Raw genomic sequence first — 20612 nt, forward strand, 5'->3', positions numbered from 1 at the left:
GCCTTCTTTTCAGCCTTTGGATTTGCTGAGATGTGCTTGTTCTTGGAAGCTGGCTGTGTGATTGTGGGAATACGGAGGAGAGGATCAGTTCCCTTTACCACTCGTCCAAAGGGCAGAGTCTTTTGGGAGTCCAGGGGTGACATGGATCACCTTGGACACAAGCAAGAGAGGAAAGGAAACCCCAGTTTCTCAGCGACAACCAGATGCCTCCTTTGATTTGTGTGTTTTTGAAGTGCTGCATCTTGCCTCTTCTCTCCAAACAGTTGTTACTGATGCTGGAAGGGCTGGTGGCTGAGAGGAATCGGTTAAATGAGGCTCTCCAGGCAGAGAGGCAGCTCTATGGCAGCCTGGTGAAGTTTCACACACACCCAGACAGGTAAGTGAGGCTGTCTTGGCTCTGTGCTGCCATGCTCTGCTGCCAGGGCAGGCGTGGGTGATCCAGTGGGGCAATCCCTGAAGCAGGGGTCATTCTGCAAGTCTGAGAGCTTTCAGTGGGGAAAGAGGGAGTCTGGGCAAAGGATCAGCCAAATGCTTCTTTGAGAGTCCAAGTTTTAGGCTGCCTTTTTGCCTTGAAGAGGCTGCAATGACTAGCTTTAAATGGTCCCTAAACTCGCGCCATTGCCATGGGATTTCCATCTCTGTTCCCTGGCTTATCCCTTCCCGGCTCAGTTTCCCACCCACACTTGGCCACCTTTCAGAGACTGCTGTCAAATTCCCAACCAACTGTTGGGTTGATAAGGATCTCTCTAGGTGCTTATCCAGGCAGTTGCCTGTCCCCTACATTAATCCCCTGCCCTTCACAGGGCTGCAGCCTCTGGGATATTTGAGCTACCTGATAGCAAGGGAGCACATAAGTGGAGTGCTTGGGAAAGTACTGAAGAACAGCTGTGACTCCGAGGCCCCTGCCATGGGCTGGGGCCTTTTTTGGGGGTGGCTGTGCTCGGGGGAGGTTCAAGGTGAGGCAGGAGGTAGCTGAGCTGCCTGGGGAGCACAGGGGGCTGTGCCTGGAGTCGGTGTCCCTGATGGGCCGGTTTGGTGTGCGCTGGCTGCAGCCTGTCTAACCTTCTTCCCTTCTGTGCCGCGTGTCTGCTTAGCGCTGCGAGAGACCACGCTCTGCAGGTGCAGCTGGAAGGGGTCCATGAGCTCCGTGGACAGCTGGAAGAAGCTCTTGGAAGAAGCTTGGAGTGTTTGAGCAGGCTGGAGACACAGGGCGCCATAGGAGGTGGGGAACAGGAGCGTGTGAGAGTCCTACCCCAGCATGCCTTCTGAGCACTGGCGCTCGCCCGCCTGCCACGGAAACGGTTCACTAACCTGTCTCACTGACTCTAAGCTTTGGTACTTAGTGATGGTACGATAGAACTGGTGCAGGGCTTTTTTTTTTTTTTTTGTTTTATTTTTGAGCTGCTTTGGAAACGGCGATCAGTGCAATCCACCTGTGTCTCGTGTATGTTCCTGTCTGACCCACCCTGGTGGCCACTGATGTATTTGCACATTCAAACCATTCCATTTTAGTTATTTCCCTCTATCTCCCTTCTCTTCCCACCACCATGGGCCAAATAAAGATTCCCTATTTCTGAAGGAAACACCAGATGTTTTCTGTCATCTCCCAAGTGCATGAGTGTGAGTTTTTGTATTCCCTTACCATTTTTCTTACCCAGTGACATCTGCCTCTGGGGTTGATGGTGGCTGGCCCAAAGGGAGACAGTGTATATGGAAAAGTGTGTTCCAGAGATGGAGAATTCAAGACCTGGTGACACTTGCCTGGGCCTTTTACACAAGACTTGAGTGTAGAACCAGCAATTCAGTTTATGTTTAAACCAAATCCTACTCCAGTGTTGATGGTTTTACTGACTGGCTTTTTTCCCCCTAATTGTGAGTTGTTTCAATCTAGCTTCTGAGTGTCTTCATGGGAGAGCTTCCTCCTCTTTCTGGCAGATAGTTTGGTGGGACTGAGACCTGTCCCTGCTCCCAGAGTCTGGGCTGGGTCTGCTCCCTCACACATACATGCACATATCCCTTACATGCTCCATGTGCCCCTTGGGCCATGGATAGGGAGGACCCTATTTCTGAGATGCTGGGGACTGTCCCTCCTTGGCACCAGGCCCACTTCCACCTCCTCTGGGAGTGTGGGAGCTGCTGCGACAGCTGAGAAACAGTAGCAACAGCCTTCCACTGACCAGGGCTTCCCCAGCACAGGGGGCTGTGGATCTGCTATCTTGTACTCAGTCACTTCCCAAAGTGGCTGGAGCAAATTTTGCACCTCTGAGCATATATTTCTGCTTGCTGGAGAGGCTGAACTAGGAGCAGGCAGAGCAGAAGAGCTCCATCATGCTGGGCTGCGCACCTGGATCTGTGACTGCTCTGCTGCACATCTCCTTGTGACTGCTTCAGATGGCACCGCCTGTCCCATGCCTGGTGCTGCACTGAGGGCTTCTCCTCCCTGTGCCACACAGGGGTGGGAGGCAGCAGAGCTCTCCCTTTGCCTGCAGCAGGTCAGCACTGCCCCTCTGGGTCAGCACTCAGCTGCGTGGTGACCGCAGCAGTTCCCCTGTGGCCTGAAGGGACACAGCTGGGAGCTGCTGGGCAGCTCTGGATTTGGTTAGCTTTTCCTTTCTTGTGTTTCATCTCATTCCCTTCCTCTCACTTCTCTGTGTAGCACCATCTTCTCTTCATCTTTTGCTTCTCACTTTGTAGGAGCCTTTGTCTCCCTGTTCTTACCTTTCCATCTTCACTCTGCCATCCTGGCACTGATGCCTAGCTGGCCCCCCGGTCCCTTGGGTGCCATGGAGCCCAGTACTGAGCTCCGATGCATTGGCATGGCCTCAGTGAAGTCTTGGCTGGTGCTCAGGCAGCTCCCTTCTCCACCTGTGTCAGTGTTTTGCTGTAGCTCTGTCCCTGCCTCTCTTAGTGTCACTGCTGTGAACTGCCGCCTAGGGGCACTGTTATCCTAGGCTCAGATGCCTCACCTTTTCTGGTCTGTTCTTTAAGGCCTCTTCTCATCCTTGATATTCCTGGCTTCTTGTTCCCTCCTGGATGACCAGCCTGAACATTCCCTGCCTGAGTTCACCCTCTGTCAACCTCTGCAGTGCTTTGTGCTGTCTCAGCTCTTTGTGGAAGTCACTCCTTCCTCTCTGAACTTCCCCAAGGGCCTTGCTCCCTTTCCCTTGTTCCTAACAGTGTGAAGGCTCCTGTGCAGCCATTTTACCTGGGTGTCCTGTGTTTGTGGGCCATGCGCAATTTGCAAGCATGTAACTAACTCACTATGCTTTCAGGCTGGGCTGAAAGCCAGAGGAGTCTGTGGGAAAGTAGTGCTGTGGTTGCATCTCTTGTCTCCTGTGCTGGTGGCACGCAGAGCTGAGCAGCCTGGTGTGCTCCTGCTCTGATGAAGGGTCTAAGCACACGGTGACCACCAGCCTGGGCACAGCTGCCCTGCGTGCACACGTCTCTACTCCCCCAGCACTAGCTTCCTGCCCTTGCCCTGTTTTGGGTTTGTTTTTTTTCCCCTGAGAATTGCACTCTCTTTTAGTCCTCAGCCCTGGAGCACTGGGAGCCATGTGGGGCTGTGGGCGCTGGTGAAAAGGAGGATGCTGTGCCCTGGCACTAGAGCTGGTTCTCCCCTGTTCCCAGAGCAGCTGTGCAGGTTCTGTGCCAGCCTGCTGTGATCCCTCAGCCACGGTGACCCACCTTGAGAGCCATGTGACCCTCAGCTCCCCAGCAAAGCCTGTGGCTGACAGTCTGCATCCCCTCACCCTTGGGGGCCCCACAGGCACTGCTGTTACCCTGGCTGCTTCAGCAACCAGCAGGCTGTGTCCCTGGGGGCTCCTAGGGCTCTGCTTTGACTGTGCTGAGTGCCACCTACAGGAGCTGCTGCTTCCCTGGGGTGCTGCTGCCACTTCCAGCTGTCACTGCGTTTTGCCTCCAGAACAGCACTTCTCTGTGATGGCTGTCCTTGCACCCTGGGACACAGCTACTTCAGAGGACAGGCTGCACCATGCAGGGTGATGTCTGCCCAGGTTCAACAGTGAGGAGCCCCGCGTTTTTTCAGCCTCAAGACAGTTGCTTGTCACACGTGGGTCTCCTGAGTGTGTCCCCATCTAAGAGCACAGTGCCCTGTGCAAATGCCTGCCTGCAAGGCATGTTCCTGGCTGGTCCTTAGCTACTCTTCCTGAGAGCCAGGTGCTTCCCTGCTGGCTTGCCCTTCACCAGTGGTGCTTGGCATCTCTCCTGACAGTGTTTCTCTGTGTTCCCCTGCTCTGTGTGCTGCCTTGCCTGGCAGCTCCAGATTTGATGGTGATGGATTTGGCCACAGGCAAAGCTGTTACCTCTGCTCTGGTGCTCAGGCAGCTGTGAAACCTGGCCCTGCACAGCCCCAGGGGATGGTCTCAGGCCCTAAGTGCCTCTTTCCCTCAGGAGAAGGGGGATTGGGGATACACCTATCTCTCAGCTGCCCTGGGTTCAAGCCCTCCCCCAGGGTTTGGCACCGAGGGGTCTGTAGAGCTGTGTGCAAGCAGAAAAGCATGACCCCAGCTCAGCCCAAGCCCCCCGTGCACTGTGGTATGGGACTCAAGTGTCCCTTTACCTCTGCAAAGCCAGCACAGGGCGCTGGCACAGGAGCCCCAGGCCATGCCTGGCAGCAGGGCTTGTGCACTGTGGGCTGGGTGGCTGCTCCTGAGCTGCCCCTGCCTGGGTAGACATTCGTTGGGTGTGCACCCCAATCTTCCTGCCAGCTCAGGGCAGTGCGAGCGACCTGACCAGGCTTGTGCTACTGCTGCTGTCTGTGGCTTGTAAAGTGGCTGCAGGGTGGGTGGTGCATGTGCCTGTGTGTCAGGGCAGCAAGCACAAGTGGTGAGAAGGCAGACGTGGATGGGGTAGGTGCCATTGCTGTGTTCCCATCCCAGGGGCTGTCCCCTCCCACAGGGTGCTGGGCTGGGGCTCCAGTATGCAGGGAACGGGTGGCAGGACCCAGGGACAGCAGGGAAACCTCAGTCCAGCTGGGAGTGTCCCAGCACCAGGTGTGTATGAGAGCAGACACCTGCCCTGGGGCTGTCCCCAGTGACTGTGGGTATCACCAGGGAGGAGGGGACAGAGGCAGTGCTGCCAGTGCCACTGCTCTGAGCGTGTTGTTGTGCTGTGCTGTCCCCTAGGTCAGGCCGCAGGTACAGACACCGATGATGCCAACACCAATTTCACCGACAGCATGAAGGAGGAGGCAGCCCGTGGCTTGGCAACCCAGCAGGTGAGTCAGGGCAGCGCGACGCCGGGAACAGGGGCTGGCAGAGCTGGGCACTGTGCCACCGCCAAACTGCATCCTGGCCCCTTCGGAACCGTCCCTGTCACCTTCTGTCTTTGTCCCCCTAGAGCAACCTCCGAGCCCGCAAGGAAAATGGGGGCACTGAAAGGAGCACTGCGCCCACCGTGCCAGAACGGGAGCTGCGGGCTGAGGAGGAGCTGCGGGAGCTGAAGGCGCAGCTGGAGGAAGCCGGCTTCTCCTCTGTCTCCCACATCAGGCAAGAGCTCTGGGTCCCTGGAGCCAGGCGTGGCAGTGGCTCGGGGGTACACCCTGCATCCCGGCCTCTGCCTGTCCTTTACTGTGCCTTGTGCCCCCAGGAAGGCGATGCTGAGCCTGTGCCTGGAAAACGCGGAGCTGAAGGAGCGGATGGGTGAAGCCACGTCGCTGCTGGAGAGCGGGGAGCAGGAGGAGCCCGGGCTGGGCAGCCCCCTGGCCCCTGAGCCCCGCAGGCTGCAGCGGAAGAGCCGCAGTTCCCTTGGAGACCGCCCTGCCGGAGGCGGCGGGGATGGCATGGGGCTCCCGGCAGAGAGGGGAACAGTGCCTACCAAACGCCCAGCGCTGGAGGCTCGATCCCAGGATGACATGCCCAAGAGACCCTGCCCTGGCAGCCCGGGTGGAGGGGACGGGAGACATGTAAGTGCACAGGGAACCAGGATGGGGGTGGAGATAGTGGTAGGGATGAGGGTGGAAATCGGGAGCTGACAGCCCATCTTCCCTCTGGCAGGTGGAGGGCTCGGTTCCTGGTGAAGGCTGGCCAGGGCTGGGGGCAGAGCTGCGCTCCCAGGTGGCACAGGGCCAAAAGCAGTGCCAGGAGCTGCAGGACAAACTTGCTGCCTCGGAGGCCACAGTGAGGGCACAAGCTGAGCAGCTGGAGAAGTACCACGTCCTGCTCCGTGAGTTAAAACCCAGGGTGGGATGGGGGAGGGGTGTGTTCTGAGCCTTGTCTGCCCTGTGCACTGCACTGTGCACGGGGCAGGAGTGCTGAATGCTGCCCGAGGGGACCTGAGCTGATGGTGCTGCCCAGCAGGTGAACCTCAGACCCAGCAGCTCAGCAAGCAAGTGCAGGTGGACATCCAGGACCTGGGCTATGAGACCTGTGGGCGAAGTGAGACCGAGGCTGACCGTGATGAGACCACCAGCCCTGGTAAGGAGAGTCAGGGTTCCAGGGATCACTGTGCTTTGCCCGCCTGGTATGGAGAAATGACACACTGTTCTCTCTGCAGAGTGCGAGGAGCCAGATGTATTCAGTGAGACCAGCCTGGGTGAGGAATTGGGGTCCCTGTGCCAGCCAGGGATGTCCAGAGCAGGCAAGACTGCCCAGAAAACCATGGCCTTGGAGGATGTGGGAGCCCTCCACCGGCACATTCAGGACCTCAAGGCCCAGCTGCTCAATGCCAACAAGGTGATCCAGAGCCTGCAGCGCCGTGCCCGCTCCATCTCCGTCACCAGCGGCTACACCTCGGGTGCTGAGCGGCCCACACCAGGTCCCAAGGCCTTGGCATCCCCAGCCCACAGCCTCACGGATGAGGATGAGGGCTGGCAGTCGGATGGCCATGGCACGCTCTGCCCGCCTGCCCTGCGGGCACACCGCGACCTGCAGAGCCTGGTGCACCGCGTCGCCCTGCTCGAGGCACAGCTGCCCGCAGCGAAGCATGGAGGCACTCTGCCCAAGGAGCTGCAGTCTGCCACTTGGCCAGGGTATGGCCCTGGGGATTGGGACCAGATGGGGAGCTATGAGGGTCTCCAGGAGTTGCCCAAGGGTGGTGGCTCCTTGTTGCAAGGTTTCCCTGCTGGCAGGTTCCTGGGGTGTTTGCACTGTGGGGTAGGGCCCCAGCAGTGGATGGTGCGGAGACTCCCTCCATGGCACCTTGTCCCTGCTGTGCCCTCACAGAGTCTGGCTGCCCTGTGAGCGCCCTGCTTGCTCATGTCTCCTAGGAAATACAACTCACTGATCCAGGCCCAGGCTCGGGAGCTGTCCCACCTGCGGCAGATGCTGCGGGAGGGCCGTGGGGTGAGCCGCAGCCTGGCCCAGCACCTGCGGGATGCCCTGCGGTCCTTTGAGGACCTCCTTCGTGGCACTGACATTGACTACTACCTGGGCCAGGGCTTTCGGGAGCAGCTGGCCCAGGGCAGGCAGCTGGCCGAGAGGCTCAGTGACAAGCTGGGCACCAGTAAGTACCTTTATGGGGACAGCGGGGCTGGATATTGTGGGTGTGTGATGGGTCGGGAAGGGATGCTTTGATGGGTGAGGAGCAGTAGACACTGAGACATCATGTGCTGTGTGGAATACCTGCTTTGAGCTGGGCTGTCCTGTCCTGCTATGGCTCTGTCTGGGACCAGGCATCCTGGGGCATGGAGACACTGACTGGCTCTTTTCTGGCTTGGATTTTCAGGAGATCGACAACATGTGGAGGATAAAACCAGTCATGAACTCCTGGCACAGAGGTACCTGTTGCCAGGGAGGGTTTGTGGAACCTGCTTGGCATGAGCACCCTGAGGTCTATCAGTGCTCTTGGGGTGGAGGCCCAGGGTGCCCTTGCGGCCTCTGCTTAAGGGGGATGTCCTGGGACTGCCTCTGCTGTGGGGATGGGGAGCCCCATGGGCACTCCATGTCTCTGAGCAGCCTTGCATCACGAGTGGGATGGGATGTGGTATGTGGGATGTTTTGAAGGAAAAGGCTGTGGGATGGAGGTCACCCTGACCTGCCAGCCCTGGTGATGGGCCACCTCCTCAGGCTCAGCCGGGAGCTCCAAGAGAAGGAGAAGGTGATTGAGAGCCTGGAGGTGAAGCTGCAGGAGCGCTCTGAGTCCCCGGGTAGCAGCTGCCCACCCTCGGAGTCATCCCACTCTGCCAGCAGCTCATCCTTCACCTCTGAGGGGCTGGAGCCCTGCTCTGATGGGGATGCAGCCAGCGAGTACAGTCAGTGCCATGAGGAGCCCATTCAACACTCAGGTACTGCACAGTGACAACTGTAGTGCCTCTGGACACAGGGACTTGACTTCTCGGGGTGTGCCAGGGTCCCCAGTGCCCCAGGGAGGAGGGCTCTCTGCCAGGCTGGGCCAGAGCCACTGTAACATCTCTCTCCATCTCTCTCCTGTCTCTAGGCCTTCACTTTGACTCCTTGTCCAAACCTGTTAGTGCCCCCCTGCCTTCCCTGGCCCCCGGGCTGTCCCACTTCCTGCCTGCTGGGGCTCCCCCTCCCGCAGCTCCGCCACTCCTGGGCTGCTGCGGGAATTCCGTCTGCTCCCTGGCTGAGGCACAGCAGGAACTGCAGGTGCTCCGGAGGCAACTGGGAGAAAGTGAGCACGCTGCCTCTTGGCTTGGGTTTGGTCCTGCCTGCCCTGCATGCTGTGCTGTGATGCATCACTCCCCACCCACTCTGACCTGCATGTCCTGCCCTGGATCTTCTCCTTCTTCTCGGGGCTGTGACTTTAAGGTTGGGTCCCACTAGTCTGGCTGAGGGACAAGGGGAACATATGGCTCTCATGTAGAGAGGACCTGGTGGGTTGGATGGACCCATCCAGAGACAGCACTAGTCCTTGGTGTGGACACTGGCATATCCTAGGTCCTCTAGGAAAAGGCTGATTTGTGAAGTTGTTGTGTAGGAGTGGGGCTGAGACCCTCCACCTTGTGTCACATAATCATCAAGTCCTGAGAGAGCCTCTGTTCTTCAGGGAGAATAGGTTTGATAGGGGCAGGAGGTCAGTGATAGGCGACACTGGGCTGCACGGTTGGGCAGAGCAAGAAGGAGACAAAAAGTAGACGAAGGGCATGTGTTGTCTTGTTCTTCCTCCCTGCTCACTGTCCTTCTCCTCCTCCCCACTGTGTGTGCAGGTGTGACACTGCCCATGGCACCAGCAAAGCCCACAGTCCCCCTGGGCCCCTTTGGAGAGGGCAGCAAAGCCCCAGCATCGTTCTGCCGACACAGTGCTCTGCAGGGCTTGGCTGGGCTCCCTGGGGCCACCAACACCCGCGCCCTCTGGGATGTGCCCCCACCTGGCCACCTGCTCTATGGGGCCCTGCCACTGGGATACCCCTCCAGCCAGAAGCTAACAGGTATGCTCTGTGTTGGAGAGCGCAGGGGCATCTCCCACCTGCATGTGGGGGAACTGGGAGATCAGGCACCACAACAACCGTGGGACAGGGCTCGGGTATGGGGATGGCAAGAGGCAGGTGGCACAGCCTTTCCTTTCCTGAGCTGTGTCCCTGGCTGTGTCAGGGGCTGACCTGCTGGAGGAACACTTGGTGGAGATCCGCAATCTGCGCCAGCGCCTGGAGGAGTCCATCTGCACCAACGACCGGCTCCGGGAGCAGCTGGAGCGCCGCCTGGCCTCCACCGGCAAGGCCAGTGGTATGGTGCTGCATGGGGCTAGGGCTGCCAGGGGGTCAGGCCTCTGCATGCCCCACTGTGTGGAGAGGGTGCTCACCCTGTGCACAATGGGGCACTGGGGGGAGAGACTCAGCACTGGTTCCCTCCACAGGATTGCCCAGCGATGTCTATGCCCAGACACCAGAGCTGGGGCTGCAGCTGAGCAGGGAGAACCAGGCTCTGCACGAGGAAAACCGGACCCTGCGGCTCCAACGTGACCACCTCTCCCAAGGTAGGGCTGGGCCACCAGCATCCTGGATCTGAGCTCCAGAGGGCACTGGCTGAGTGGGGTGGTGGTGACACCTTCACACTCTGTCCCCAGAGCTCGCTCGGGTGCAGGAGGCGCTCCTCGCTGCCTGCTCCCGGGCACGGGAGGCTGAAGCAGAGCTGGGCCAGAGGTGTGGGAAGCAGCAGAGGCTGGCGGAGGAGCTCACCGAGTGCCAAGAGAGCGTCCGGCAGCTCCGGGATGAGCGGCGCTCTCTGCAAGAGGACAACAATAGGTAAGGCTTGGAGCATTGTGGCCTCAGAGCCACAGGACTGGGTGGCATGACCGGCACCGGACCCATGTGTCACCTCTGCAGGCTGCAGCACTCAGTGACGCTCCTGCAGCAGCAGAGTGAGGAGCAGCGCCTGCTCCTGCAGACCCTACGCGCTGAGCTGCACGTCTACGAGAGCCTCCCTGGCCCCTCTGCTGAGACACGAGCAGGTATGGGACCCACGCACTGCATCCCTGCCCAGCTCTTGCTCTTGGGGTGCCTGGCCCCTCTGCAAGCCTTGGGTGGCCCCAAACGTTTCTCCTGTGGTAGCAGGTGGCACAAAGTGGCCCTGCTGGCAGGCAGAGAGGGAGGGCAGGACCCCAGCAGCCCCAGGCACAGAGGCACACCTATCTACAGGGGCTCAGATGTTTCTTGTTCCAGGCTGCTTCCCATCTCCTCCAGTGCGGGATGTTGGCACTAACTCAGCAGCTCCCCTCTTCTCCCCACTGCGCTCTGACACGTCGGTGGTCCGACGGATGGACGGTGGGTACCAGAGCCTGCCACCACGCAGGCCTCAGGGGCTGCTGAAACCTGACAAACTCGTGGCAGCACTCTGGCTGAGCAAGACTGGAGAGCTCAGGGCAGTCAAGTGCCTGGGATGGGACAGGGTGGGCCACTAGGGGCGCAGGCGGTGGTCCTCACCTAGCCCTGCTTGTTCCACAGAGCCATGTGGGGCAGACACACTGGTGAGGAGGAGCGAGGGACTGACGGGGGCTCATGTTGTCGGCCGCCTGGACACGTACCAAGCCCTGGAGCACCACATCGTGGAGGGAAAGGCCTTGGCCCGAGAGCTGATGTGTCTCACGCGCCCAGCACTCGGGCTGCCCAACTGCCCGCTCCCAGGAAAGGAGGTAAAGAGTGGGCAGGATGGGGCTGGCAGCAGCTGGGGGTCAGACCCTCTGTGCACCGTGCCTAACGTAGCTCCGGAACCCAGAATGAGCCCTGAGGCCTGCAGGGCTGGCAGGAGGCAGGGAGCCTCCAGCCCAGGGAATGCTGCCGGCACTGCCCTGCTGCGCTGGGCTGAGCACGGCGAGTCCCCGGGTGCAGCGGGATGGGGGTGCCCCAGCAGCACCTGCTCCCGCACCCTTCTCCCGCAGGCCCTGGGATGGACAGGCACAGGGCAGGGGCACCTGTGGGGCAGCGCCAGCACCCTGCACGGCATCCTGGAGGAGTGCGTGTCTCTCCTCACTGCCTTCTGGAGCACTGTGCTGCCTGTGAGCCCTGCCCAGCAGCAGGGCAAGGTGAGCAGGGGCTGGGGGCCGGCAGGGCACAGCGGCCGGGTGCTCACGGCTCATCACACTCCTCTGCTGCCAGGAGCAGGTGCTGCAGGGTGAGATCGCAGCGCTGCGGGCTCGGCTCTCCGAGAGGGAGGATGCTCTGCAGAGCACGGCCAAGCGGCTCCGCAGCACAGCCCAGCTCAAGGACAGCATGGAGCAGTTCATCGTCAGCCAGTGTACGTGGCCCAGGTGGCACAGCCAAGATGGCTTGGCCCCCATGTGCCTGATGTGGTTCCACAGCACAGGGACCTCACTGACCCCAACTCTCTCCCCTGCAGTGACCAGGACCCACAATGTGCTGCGCAAGGCCAGGACAAACCTGGAGGTGAGTTTGCCCTGATGGCCAGTGGGGTGGCTGTCCCTGTCCTGACACCCTGGGGATGGACACAGATGTCACACACCCTGTGGTGGCTGTCGTGGGGTGTTGAGGGCCAGCTGGGTGAAGCGTGTGGGGGACACAGGGACACATTTTCCTTGTCTGTCCTCAGCCTGTATATCCATGTCCCCAGGGCACAGCAGTGCTCTCCCTGATTGCCACGTGTGGTCTCTTGCCAGGTGAAGGCCCAGCAGGCCCTGCCTGTCGCGTGAGCCCCCTGCAGGGCAAGGAGTGACGGCCCTGCATGGAACAGCCTGCTGGCTGCTGAGCCGTGCTGTGCCAGAGGGCTGGAGCAGACCCTGTCCCTGCTACTCTGAGGGCTGGGGTGGACAGGGGTCTGGGTTGTCCAGTGCTACACAGTTAGTAGGTTTGGGCTGCTGTGGTGGTTGCATGCCCTCCAACAGCCTTTGCTTGGCATGGCAGCAGCAGCTGCTGGCTTGGGCTTTGTCTGTCCCATGCTTCAGCACTCGCTCCCTTCCAGCCTCAGTGCCCAGAGCAGGGTGACACAGCCCTCCACGCTGAGCACCCCTGGCCTTGGGACCTGGACCCCTCTGTAACCCTGCTGAGTCCCTGTCCCTGCTTGTGGATGTATGTACATGTATATAGACAGAGGTATTGGAACTGCATTTTGGGGACTCCCGGGCATGTCGGGGCCCCAGCGCAGGAGGAAGATGTAAGAAATGCCATATCATGTTCAGTGGCTGAAGAGCCCCCAATAAAGGTTTTCTTTGGGTTGTGGTGTTTCTGGCATGCCTGTCTCTGCTGCTCCCCCTCCCCAGATTACCTGCAGCACAGGGTTCCAAAGGTACAGGCTGTCCTCAGGAGGGTGGCTCTGTGCCCCACCCCAACAACCCAAGGGCAGCTCTGTGCCGCACTGGGCACTCCCTTTCCTCCTCTCACTGTTCTAGAGCCCTTCTCCAACACCAGGCAAACAGCACTGAGAACAATAAATACTGTAATAAATAGAGAACCCCCCGTCCCATGGCACTGCTGCGGCAGCAGATGGTGCAGCCGTGGTCCTGGAGCGCCTGCCCAGATCTGCTCTTCCCAGGCCTCTCCAGTGTGGGCATGTTCCAGTGCCCCTCAGGCTGTGACAAAATCAGCCCTGTCCCACGGAAACACCTGCTATTGGGGACAGGGCGTTGCAGTCCTTGACAGTGCTCTCCCAGCAGCAGGTAAGAATGGCTGTGTCCAGCTGTACCGTCCATCTTGCTGGCTCAATGCGGAACCTGGCAGAGGGCTGGGGCTGTAGAGTTCTCTTCAGAGCAGGGGGGCAGCTCCACAGCCAGGGCTGCAGGACAGGAGGCAGGTGGCAGGCTGGGGTGTCACAGAGCCCCTAGCAAAAAAGGTGGCCCCAGACACTCATCACCAGGACAGCAGCGCAACCTTCAGAATACAATGTGTTCCTGGAGCCTGGACTGGGTGCAGTGCCAGGACCACCTCGAGGCCCTCCCAGGCTAGAGAAGACAGGCAGGGTGAAGCCCTTTCCGTGTTGGGTGTGAGGAGAGGCTGTTCTGGTGAGCAGCAAAGTGGTCCCAGAGACTCACAGAAGCCAAGGGAAGCTGCAGATGGGCGGAAACCAAGGGCTAAATCAAACCACGCCAGTAGGATGGGACAGTGTCACAGGCCCCAGTGGCCCTGAGCTTGTTCCCGGGGCCTGTGTCCCTGCCAGGTTCGAGGCTGGAGCGAGTGGCCAGTTGTCACACAGTCCTGTGGCCCAGTGTGCAGACAAAGCGGCGTTTCGTGTCCTGTGTGGGGAGTGCGTGAGGCCCTGACTCAGATGGGCTTGTACAGCAGCGTGGTGACATACTTCTTCTTGTAGCGGTGCGTGGCACTGAGCACCATCACGCCGTCCTGTGAGAGGCACAGCGTCAGCATGTGGGGCTGGGGCACCCTGGGGCTCAGGGAGCTGCCCCAGCCTGTTCCTGCTGTCCCCAGTCCCACAGCCAGTCCAATACACGTGATAGGGCAGCAGGGCAAGGGTTGGATTCATGCTCAGCTCCACCACAGTGCAGGGAGGCAGCTGAAGGAATTGTCAGGAAGCTACACCCTCCACCCCTGTAGGTGCCACACTTCACCGGGCAGCCAAGTCCCATCTCCACCCCCTAGCTGTTCAGGTTCTGCTCCCTGCAGGTGCTGCAGGCTCCTGGGAGCCACAGCAGCTCCCACTCCCTCACCGCACAGCCTCGTGGGACCTGCGCTTACCTTGATGGAGAGCGCGTAGAGGTGATTGAGCATGACGTGGTTGGGCTCAGGCAGCAGTGCTGGATCACACTAGGAGGAGAGGAGTGTCACAGGGGAACAGCAGAGCCCTGATCCCCCAGCCCCTGCCAGCACAGGGAGCTGCTGTCTCAGGCAGCTTGAGCTGCCACTGTCTCTGGCTGTTCTGAACAGGAGCAGAGCTCAGCTAAGCACCAGGAGGCCAAATCAGTGTGGTAAATGGGAAAAGTGATGCTTTTCCTAGGAAATGCCAAGGGCCAGACCCCAGCCAAGGGGAGACTGGGCTCCCTGCAGACAGGACTCCCTTTCCGACCCCAGTGTGGCTCTCTCTGTGGGCAGTATGCTGGTACACACCGAGATATTGGTGTCCTTGTTGAGGATGACCTGGAGGAGGTGAGGTGGGAGGATGGGTGGGGATTTGAAGCGCTCCTCAGGCCGGTATACGTACATCTCTTGGCCATAAGGTCCAGGTGGGGAGCTGGATAAATCTAGAGAGAAGACAAAGGAAGAGACATGGAATGACTGAAGCAGGATGGGCAAGCACAGAGCAGCTCCTAAGAAGCTGAGAAGAACTCAGCAAGGTCTTTCAAGCACAAACATCCTTCACAAGCCATGGGCAGGTATACATTCTGTAGCAACTGCTCAGTCTTTTCACAGAAGAAAAGGCAGCCAGGCGAGCCCACGGCAATTCCAAGCAGGGCTGTAAGCTGGTACATGCACCAACACAACACAAGCACCCCGTGTAACCCATGACAAAACCCCTGCACACAGCTCTCGGCACAGCCAGGTGCCTGTCTCTGCAGGAAGCAGCTGGTTTGCTCCAGAGCTGTGCCCTCGGCAGCAGGGGCACAGGGAGCAGGCTGCCCGCATGCAGGTGCTGCCTGATGAGGAGGTCCAGGGAAGGCAAATAAGAGCTCCAGAATGAGCAGCTGTTCACACATGGAAGGGATCTCAGGAGCTTGTGGTGACTTGAAGCCCGACTGGCAGCATCTCCCAGCTACACTGGATCTGAACATTTTGGAACAGCTAGCACCCAGAAGGGCTCCACCTCCTTGAGCTGCTGCTGCTTGCTGGCTTCTCTCCAGCGAAGTGTCTCTTGCCTGGGCTGGGAAAGGACATGGAACTGAGCTGTATCTGAGATGGGGCTGTACCAGGGACGACTGAGCTTCCTGCCAGCATTTCACACTGAGCCAGCACCGCCGGTGCCTGTGTGGTAACCTAACCTGGTGCTGTAACACAAGCAGACAGGGAGGTTTGCAATGTGCTAGCACTGGTACAAATTACCTTGGCGTGAAAACCAGGAGTAGCTGCTGAAAATAAACTGGATCCTAGCTTGTACCCCAGATCAGATGACTTACAGTTGATCAGACAGAAAGGGCTGATGTTCCTGGCATTCCCCAGTCCGAAATGGCTCCTTCAGCCATGCACAGGCAGCAGTTCTGCTCTGGGATGGTGCTAGCACAGAACAAATTACACCAACACAGCCCCTCCAGAGGGACAAGGCCTCAGCTGTGGGCTGCTGAGGATATGCTGCCCAACACTACTCATCCCCACACCTCTGGCCACAGGGGGGTCTGTGCACCCCAGAGCCACGAGTCTCAGAGCAGAGGAGGTGGAAAGCAGCACATGCAAAGCTGTAATGCCACAAAACTCACCCCGACCTGAGGTTTCTGAGCTCTCCAAGGAATCCACCTTCAATGCATCGAACACCTCGAAGTCAGACTTCTTGACATGGATGAGGTTGTTTATCGTCCCCATCTGGCTGGTAACCACAGGCTGGAAAGAACTGGGGTGAGAATCTTCCTATGTTCACCTGCAACTAAGGCACATTCAATGCCTCCTAGATCCTCCCAGGCCAAGCTGTCTTTGCTGCAACACTACCTCAGAGCACAGGTGGCCAGTGTTCCTCTCTGTGCTACACTGGTTGATTTCTGCTGTTGATGCTGGGAGGATTTTCCTTTATCCCAGGCTTCTACATCACCTCCTATTTCCATCCTCCATCCTGCTATATGCCAACGAATAGGTGTGTTCTCCTTGCCCTGCTGCTAATGCATGATTCAGTTTGGAGGAGAACCTGTAGTGTTGACCTCACGGACCATCCTTCCACGTGGCCAATCCTCAAGTGCGACTTAAGGGCCTTCTGGCATTTCCCTGCCCTTTCCCAATACTTCCCCATAAAGCATGACTAAGTCCAGAGGAACCAGGCTCTGAAATGACTCAGGGGATGGAGGTGTGCCTTTTGTTTCAGCAGACAGTCTCCACTCTTCCTGTTACCCCTCTGCTGCAGTTACATCCTGTCTAGCTCCCTGAAGAAGACAAGATCTGCAGGGATAAAGCTTTGAGCATTACCTCAGACGGATCATGGACCCACTGGCCATCCACAAAAAATTTGTACTGGTGCTCTCCTTCTGGGAGGTCCAGGATAGCAACAAAGTCATTGTGGCTGTGCAGAGAGAACAGATATGCAACAGCATCACCCTGTTGACGCTCTGAATGCTGCTGTTTCACAGGGTCCCAGGAACCAGCAGTGCCCAGCCCCTCTACCCCAACACCTTCATGCAGGGTTAGGCTTGCTCATCATCAGCAACCCCAGGCATGGCCACAACAGGCACAAGCATTCCAAGTACCAGCATGACTCAAACCCCTAGCAACCCAACTGCAAGTGGCAGTCCAGCCCTCCACGACCAGAGAAAGTGGACGGACAGACACCCTGTGCAAGACAGGCTGGGAAGAATGCGTGGGCAAAGCTCCTGTCCTGTGCCGGCACAATAGGACAGGAGAAAGTGGGACAGCTCTGTTTGTCAAGCCTGCAATTAAGACAAACTCATTCCAGATGAATTGCGAGGATTATGCCCAGCATCCTACACAAGCTACCATGTAAGTCACACATGTTGCAAAACAGCAAGGACATCATCAGGGCAGGACATATGAGGGACAAACACCCACTGGCAGCAGTACAACTAGGCATAGGGTAATGCTGCAGCCAAGAGAAGAGCTGACAGCTTCCAGAGGACTGCTGAATACCTGGGTAGGGCTCTGCTGCCAGGACTGGCTGTTGCATGACATCCAGCTGGGAAAGCAAAGTGGCTCATTCTATCCTGTCCCTGTTTCACAACTTCCCACTGTCCCTGCAGCACCACTCAGGGAAGGAGCTAGCTGTGTATTTGTGCTCAGACCCACAGCTTGGGTGAATGGAGAACAGCCAAGCGAGCAAAGGGAACAGACCAACATAGAGAAGGGAAAAGTGGACCCTGCACTGGAGCAGAGGAGACTGGCCACCTCTTGATGAGTGGGATCTTGGTGCTCCAGTTGTTGAAGGATCCAGAGATGAAGACCTCTTTGCCTCCATCAGCCCAGCGTATGACAGTTGGACGAGCCTGCTGCGATGGTTTCACTGACTCCTCCAGATCTGGCTGCCACGACACAAACTCCTTGTCCCCAGGAATCTGGGCAAAGAAAACCAGAGCCTGACTGAAACACAGAGACAACTGTGAACACATCCACTTCCCCCTGGCCTCTATCAGCCCACCTGCACATCCCAAACAGGAGCAATACAGAGTTCCTCCAGTCTCCCAGCTCCCCAGAGACCCCTCACGTGGCTGGGAACACAGCCCCACACAGCCAGTGAGCCAAAGCTCCAGAGGGCAGGCAGGGAAGGGAGTGGCCAGCCCCTACCTTGGAGTCATGTGAGCTGAAAACGCTGGGATCATCAGTGCTGCCCACCATGATCTTGTGCGGGTGCTCCTTGGCAGGGTGGGAGGCACCGGAGCCATCCGAGCGGTGGGATTTGGAGCCATGGCGCTCCCCAGACACCCGTTCGCTGGTGGTGTTCCCCATGGCAGCTCAGCAGCCCCTGGGAGGGAGAGAGAGCAACACTCTGCCTCTGCCCATGGGCTCTGGCAGCAAGGAAAGGGGTAAAGGAGCTGGTTTCCCATGTTCTTTGCCAACGGAGATGAACAGCAATCCTAAAAAAGGCCCCAAGTTCATTCCCACTACCAAGTTTGGGAGCTGAATGGGAATTCAACAAACAAGACAGCTTGACCTAATTATAGCCATATTCTTAAGAACCATCACTCTTGTTAAGCTGGTAATTCTTAGACTCCAAAACCATTACCAGTTCACCTGTGTCCCACATCAGCCCTTGGCAGCCAGCAGAGCAGAGCTGATGGGAAAAATAAAGCCAATCTTTATTGGCAAATCAACTGCCTGGTGTTAACAGAGCCTCTTTCACAGTCCCACAGTCAGGCTGTACAGACAAACCCCCTACATCCAGCAAGAAAACAGCCAGGGAGTGAAAATAGCAGCTGTTTTACAGTTTCCAACAAGTCTCCAAGAGCTCCCAGGCAGAAGAGCAGAGCCTTGTGCTTGCAAAGGCGACAGGGAGCATTTAAAGCGTCCGAGTGGAATCGCCCAGCCTGGAGCTTGTCCAAGGAGTAGGGCTAATGCTGTGGTGTCTGCAAAAAGATCAGCTCTCAGCAGCATTCACTTATGATTCACCAGGCAAGTCACCGTGTCAGCTGCAGCACAGCACAGCAAGGAGGTCCATTTGTTGTGATTTAGCCAGCGTCTGCCTGGCTGTCTGGAGGCACTCAGTGAGGGCAGGGCAGCCCCAGCCACCTCAGTGTCCCTCTGCAGCTGGAGATGGGCCACCATCCCCAAACTCACCCAGCTCAGAGAAAGCAAAACAGGAGAACTGACCAAGTCATGAACAACTACACGCCTCTCAGGACAAACAACAAAGCAACTGCAAGCTAGACAGGACCCTTAAGGTCTTACTCACTTTCCAGAAGGCAAGATGGATTGGGGCTCTTGCCCACCTCCAGGCTTATTTTGCGGCTTTCAGCTTACCATGCCTCTTCAGGGCAAGCAAGGGGACAGCCAGCCTTGCTTCATGTGCTCACTTGTGACATTTGGAGGTTTGTTTAAAAGATCAAGTTATATGAAGGGTGCCAAGCAAGGCTGCCAGCCAAAGTCAGGCTTTAGAATATTATGGAGCAATTACCACAGCATTTCTTAAATCCTGAGGGCTAAAGGGCAGCTCAAGTGGGCAGCTAAGCCATACCCCCACCCCCTTCAGTGCAGATCAAGTACACCTGAAGATCCAGGTCAGATGAGTTGCACCTCTTGCTCTGACATCTTCCCCCTCTGCTCTGAGGAGGTTCAGACAGCTCCTCACAAAAACTGCCCCTGTGCCACCAGATCTGCTGTTGACAAGTTTGCTCCCCAGTATCTACACTAAGGCTCCCTTACTTCTTGCCTACAGGGAGGAAGGTAGGAAAGGCTGAATAACCCTTGTGTTAGGAGAAACCTGAGAGATACATGCAGGCATTAACAGATTCCTTCTCTAAAAGGAGTCCAGTCCCTCTGTCCCTTACAAGTTGCCCTCTCCAAACACTTCCTGACGCTTATCCCAAGCAGTGGCTCCTTTCTGGCGTGTGCCATCTACAGCCCCTGCATCACACACAGGGGCACCCTGCCTGTGCCGGGACAGGTCTTTGTGCACAGCCTGCAATACCTGGCTTTGCTGAATTACCTTCTACAGCTCAAACCCTCCCGCATCCAGACCAACCCTTGTAGCACAGGGGACGGTGTGACACAGGTACGTCCAAGTCACGGATGGAAATACTTCCCACACCAGAGCCCCAGCAAAACCCACAACACCTCAGCACATCCACTCCCCGTCTGGCAGCGAGCCCCTGCCAGCCGCAGCCTGCAGCAAGGTGTGTGCCTGCCTGCCTGCCCCAGCCCCAGTGCCCTTCGGTTCCAGCCAGCCCCACCTACCCAGGAAAATGACAAGTGAATTATACCCATTCCCCGCGGGATGTGCCGCGCTTGCTGCTTCTCCCACCCGGCCAGTGACCGCGCTGGGAAGCCCTGGCAGGCAGCCCGAGGGGGTTTATGCAGGAGGGACAGGGTGTCTGTCCAGCAGCACCGGGAAGCACTGGCAGGCACTCTCAGGGGGTTTTTGAGGGAGGGATGGGGTCTAACATCCCGCCAGGCTGACACCGCCTGGGGCTGGTGTGGCCCGGGGAATCCCGATCCGCCCGGGCTCTCCCTCCTTCGGAGACGGGAACCAGAGCTCAGCCCTGAGGCTGCCGTAAGGCTAAGGGGATGAGCTGGGATCCCGGGGGCGGAAAATCTCGCTCCGAGCAGGCAGGGCTGGGGCTCGGGCTCTGCTCGGCGGGGGCGGCGGCGGGGCTGTCACGGCGGGCTCGGCGCACGGCCACCCGCGGGTCTGCCGCGGCCCGGGGGAGGAGCGCGACACACCGGCAGGGGCCGGGCCCTCCCGAGGGGCTGCCACACGGGCTGCACCGCCGCGGCTCCGGGACACCGCTACACCGCGGGGACGCGCGGCCATGCCTCACCCACCGCCTCCCGCGGCGGCGCCAAGGGAGCCGCCACTCTCACACCCACCCGCCCACCCGCGCCACCCGCCCCGCCGCCCGCGGGCCCGGGCCCGGCCCGACCCCACCTGCCGCCGCCGCCGCCGCCGCCCCGCTCTCCGCCTCCGTCCAAGATGGCGCCACCCCCCGCCGGCCGCTGC

At 58.7% G+C, this 20612-nt stretch overlaps 2 protein-coding genes across 15 annotated transcripts in view; one reads left to right on the forward strand and one right to left on the reverse strand.

Moving 5' to 3' along the window:
- PDE4DIP (phosphodiesterase 4D interacting protein) overlaps positions 1 to 12583 on the forward strand; it is a 36507-nt gene extending 23924 nt beyond the window's left edge. For 4 of the 10 annotated variants that reach the window (XM_085068414.1, XM_085068421.1, XM_085068413.1 and 1 more), the window contains 22 exons: positions 264 to 376; positions 1095 to 1222; positions 5145 to 5236; positions 5359 to 5507; positions 5608 to 5923; positions 6015 to 6183; positions 6318 to 6434; positions 6514 to 6988; positions 7226 to 7461; positions 7684 to 7735; positions 8025 to 8242; positions 8395 to 8589; positions 9125 to 9346; positions 9510 to 9641; positions 9772 to 9891; positions 9982 to 10159; positions 10241 to 10365; positions 10577 to 10678; positions 10859 to 11436; positions 11510 to 11648; positions 11751 to 11797; positions 12028 to 12583. In XM_085068414.1, coding sequence (XP_084924540.1) covers positions 264 to 376; positions 1095 to 1222; positions 5145 to 5236; positions 5359 to 5507; positions 5608 to 5923; positions 6015 to 6183; positions 6318 to 6434; positions 6514 to 6988; positions 7226 to 7461; positions 7684 to 7735; positions 8025 to 8242; positions 8395 to 8589; positions 9125 to 9346; positions 9510 to 9641; positions 9772 to 9891; positions 9982 to 10159; positions 10241 to 10365; positions 10577 to 10678; positions 10859 to 11436; positions 11510 to 11648; positions 11751 to 11797; positions 12028 to 12060 — 3936 coding nt within the window. In that variant the 3' untranslated portion in view covers positions 12061 to 12583. Of the gene's footprint in view, positions 1 to 263; positions 377 to 1094; positions 1223 to 5144; positions 5237 to 5358; positions 5508 to 5607; positions 5924 to 6014; positions 6184 to 6314; positions 6435 to 6513; positions 6989 to 7225; positions 7462 to 7683; positions 7736 to 8024; positions 8243 to 8394; positions 8590 to 9124; positions 9347 to 9509; positions 9642 to 9771; positions 9892 to 9981; positions 10160 to 10240; positions 10366 to 10468; positions 10679 to 10858; positions 11437 to 11509; positions 11649 to 11750; positions 11798 to 12027 lie in introns of all 10 variants that reach the window. The other 6 variants (XM_085068415.1, XM_085068416.1, XM_085068417.1 and 3 more) reach the window with 6 other exon arrangements.
- Positions 12584 to 12786: 203 nt separating this feature from the next.
- On the reverse strand, positions 12787 to 20600 carry PRKAB2 (protein kinase AMP-activated non-catalytic subunit beta 2). Of its 5 annotated transcripts, none has more exons than XM_085068430.1 (8): positions 20541 to 20600; positions 17744 to 17921; positions 17348 to 17514; positions 16418 to 16511; positions 15724 to 15844; positions 14423 to 14556; positions 14054 to 14122; positions 12787 to 13702 (listed from the first exon to the last, which is right to left on the reverse strand). In XM_085068430.1, the coding sequence occupies exons 2-8, from the start codon at positions 17903 to 17905 to the stop codon at positions 13625 to 13627; spliced, it is 825 nt and encodes a 274-aa protein (XP_084924556.1). In that variant the 5' UTR covers positions 17906 to 17921; positions 20541 to 20600; the 3' UTR covers positions 12787 to 13624. The 5 variants fall into 5 exon arrangements, with proteins under 5 accessions (XP_084924556.1, XP_084924557.1, XP_084924558.1 ...); XM_085068431.1 differs by having other exon boundaries at positions 17744 to 17923; positions 20546 to 20575; XM_085068432.1 differs by lacking the exon at positions 20541 to 20600 and adding an exon at positions 18849 to 20469.
- Between the last annotated feature and the right edge of the window lie 12 nt (positions 20601 to 20612).

The sequence above is a fragment of the Lichenostomus cassidix genome, chromosome 8, assembly GCF_008360975.1.
Source record: "Lichenostomus cassidix isolate B80296 chromosome 8, HeHo_3.0, whole genome shotgun sequence".
Lineage (NCBI taxonomy): Eukaryota > Metazoa > Chordata > Aves > Passeriformes > Meliphagidae > Lichenostomus > Lichenostomus cassidix.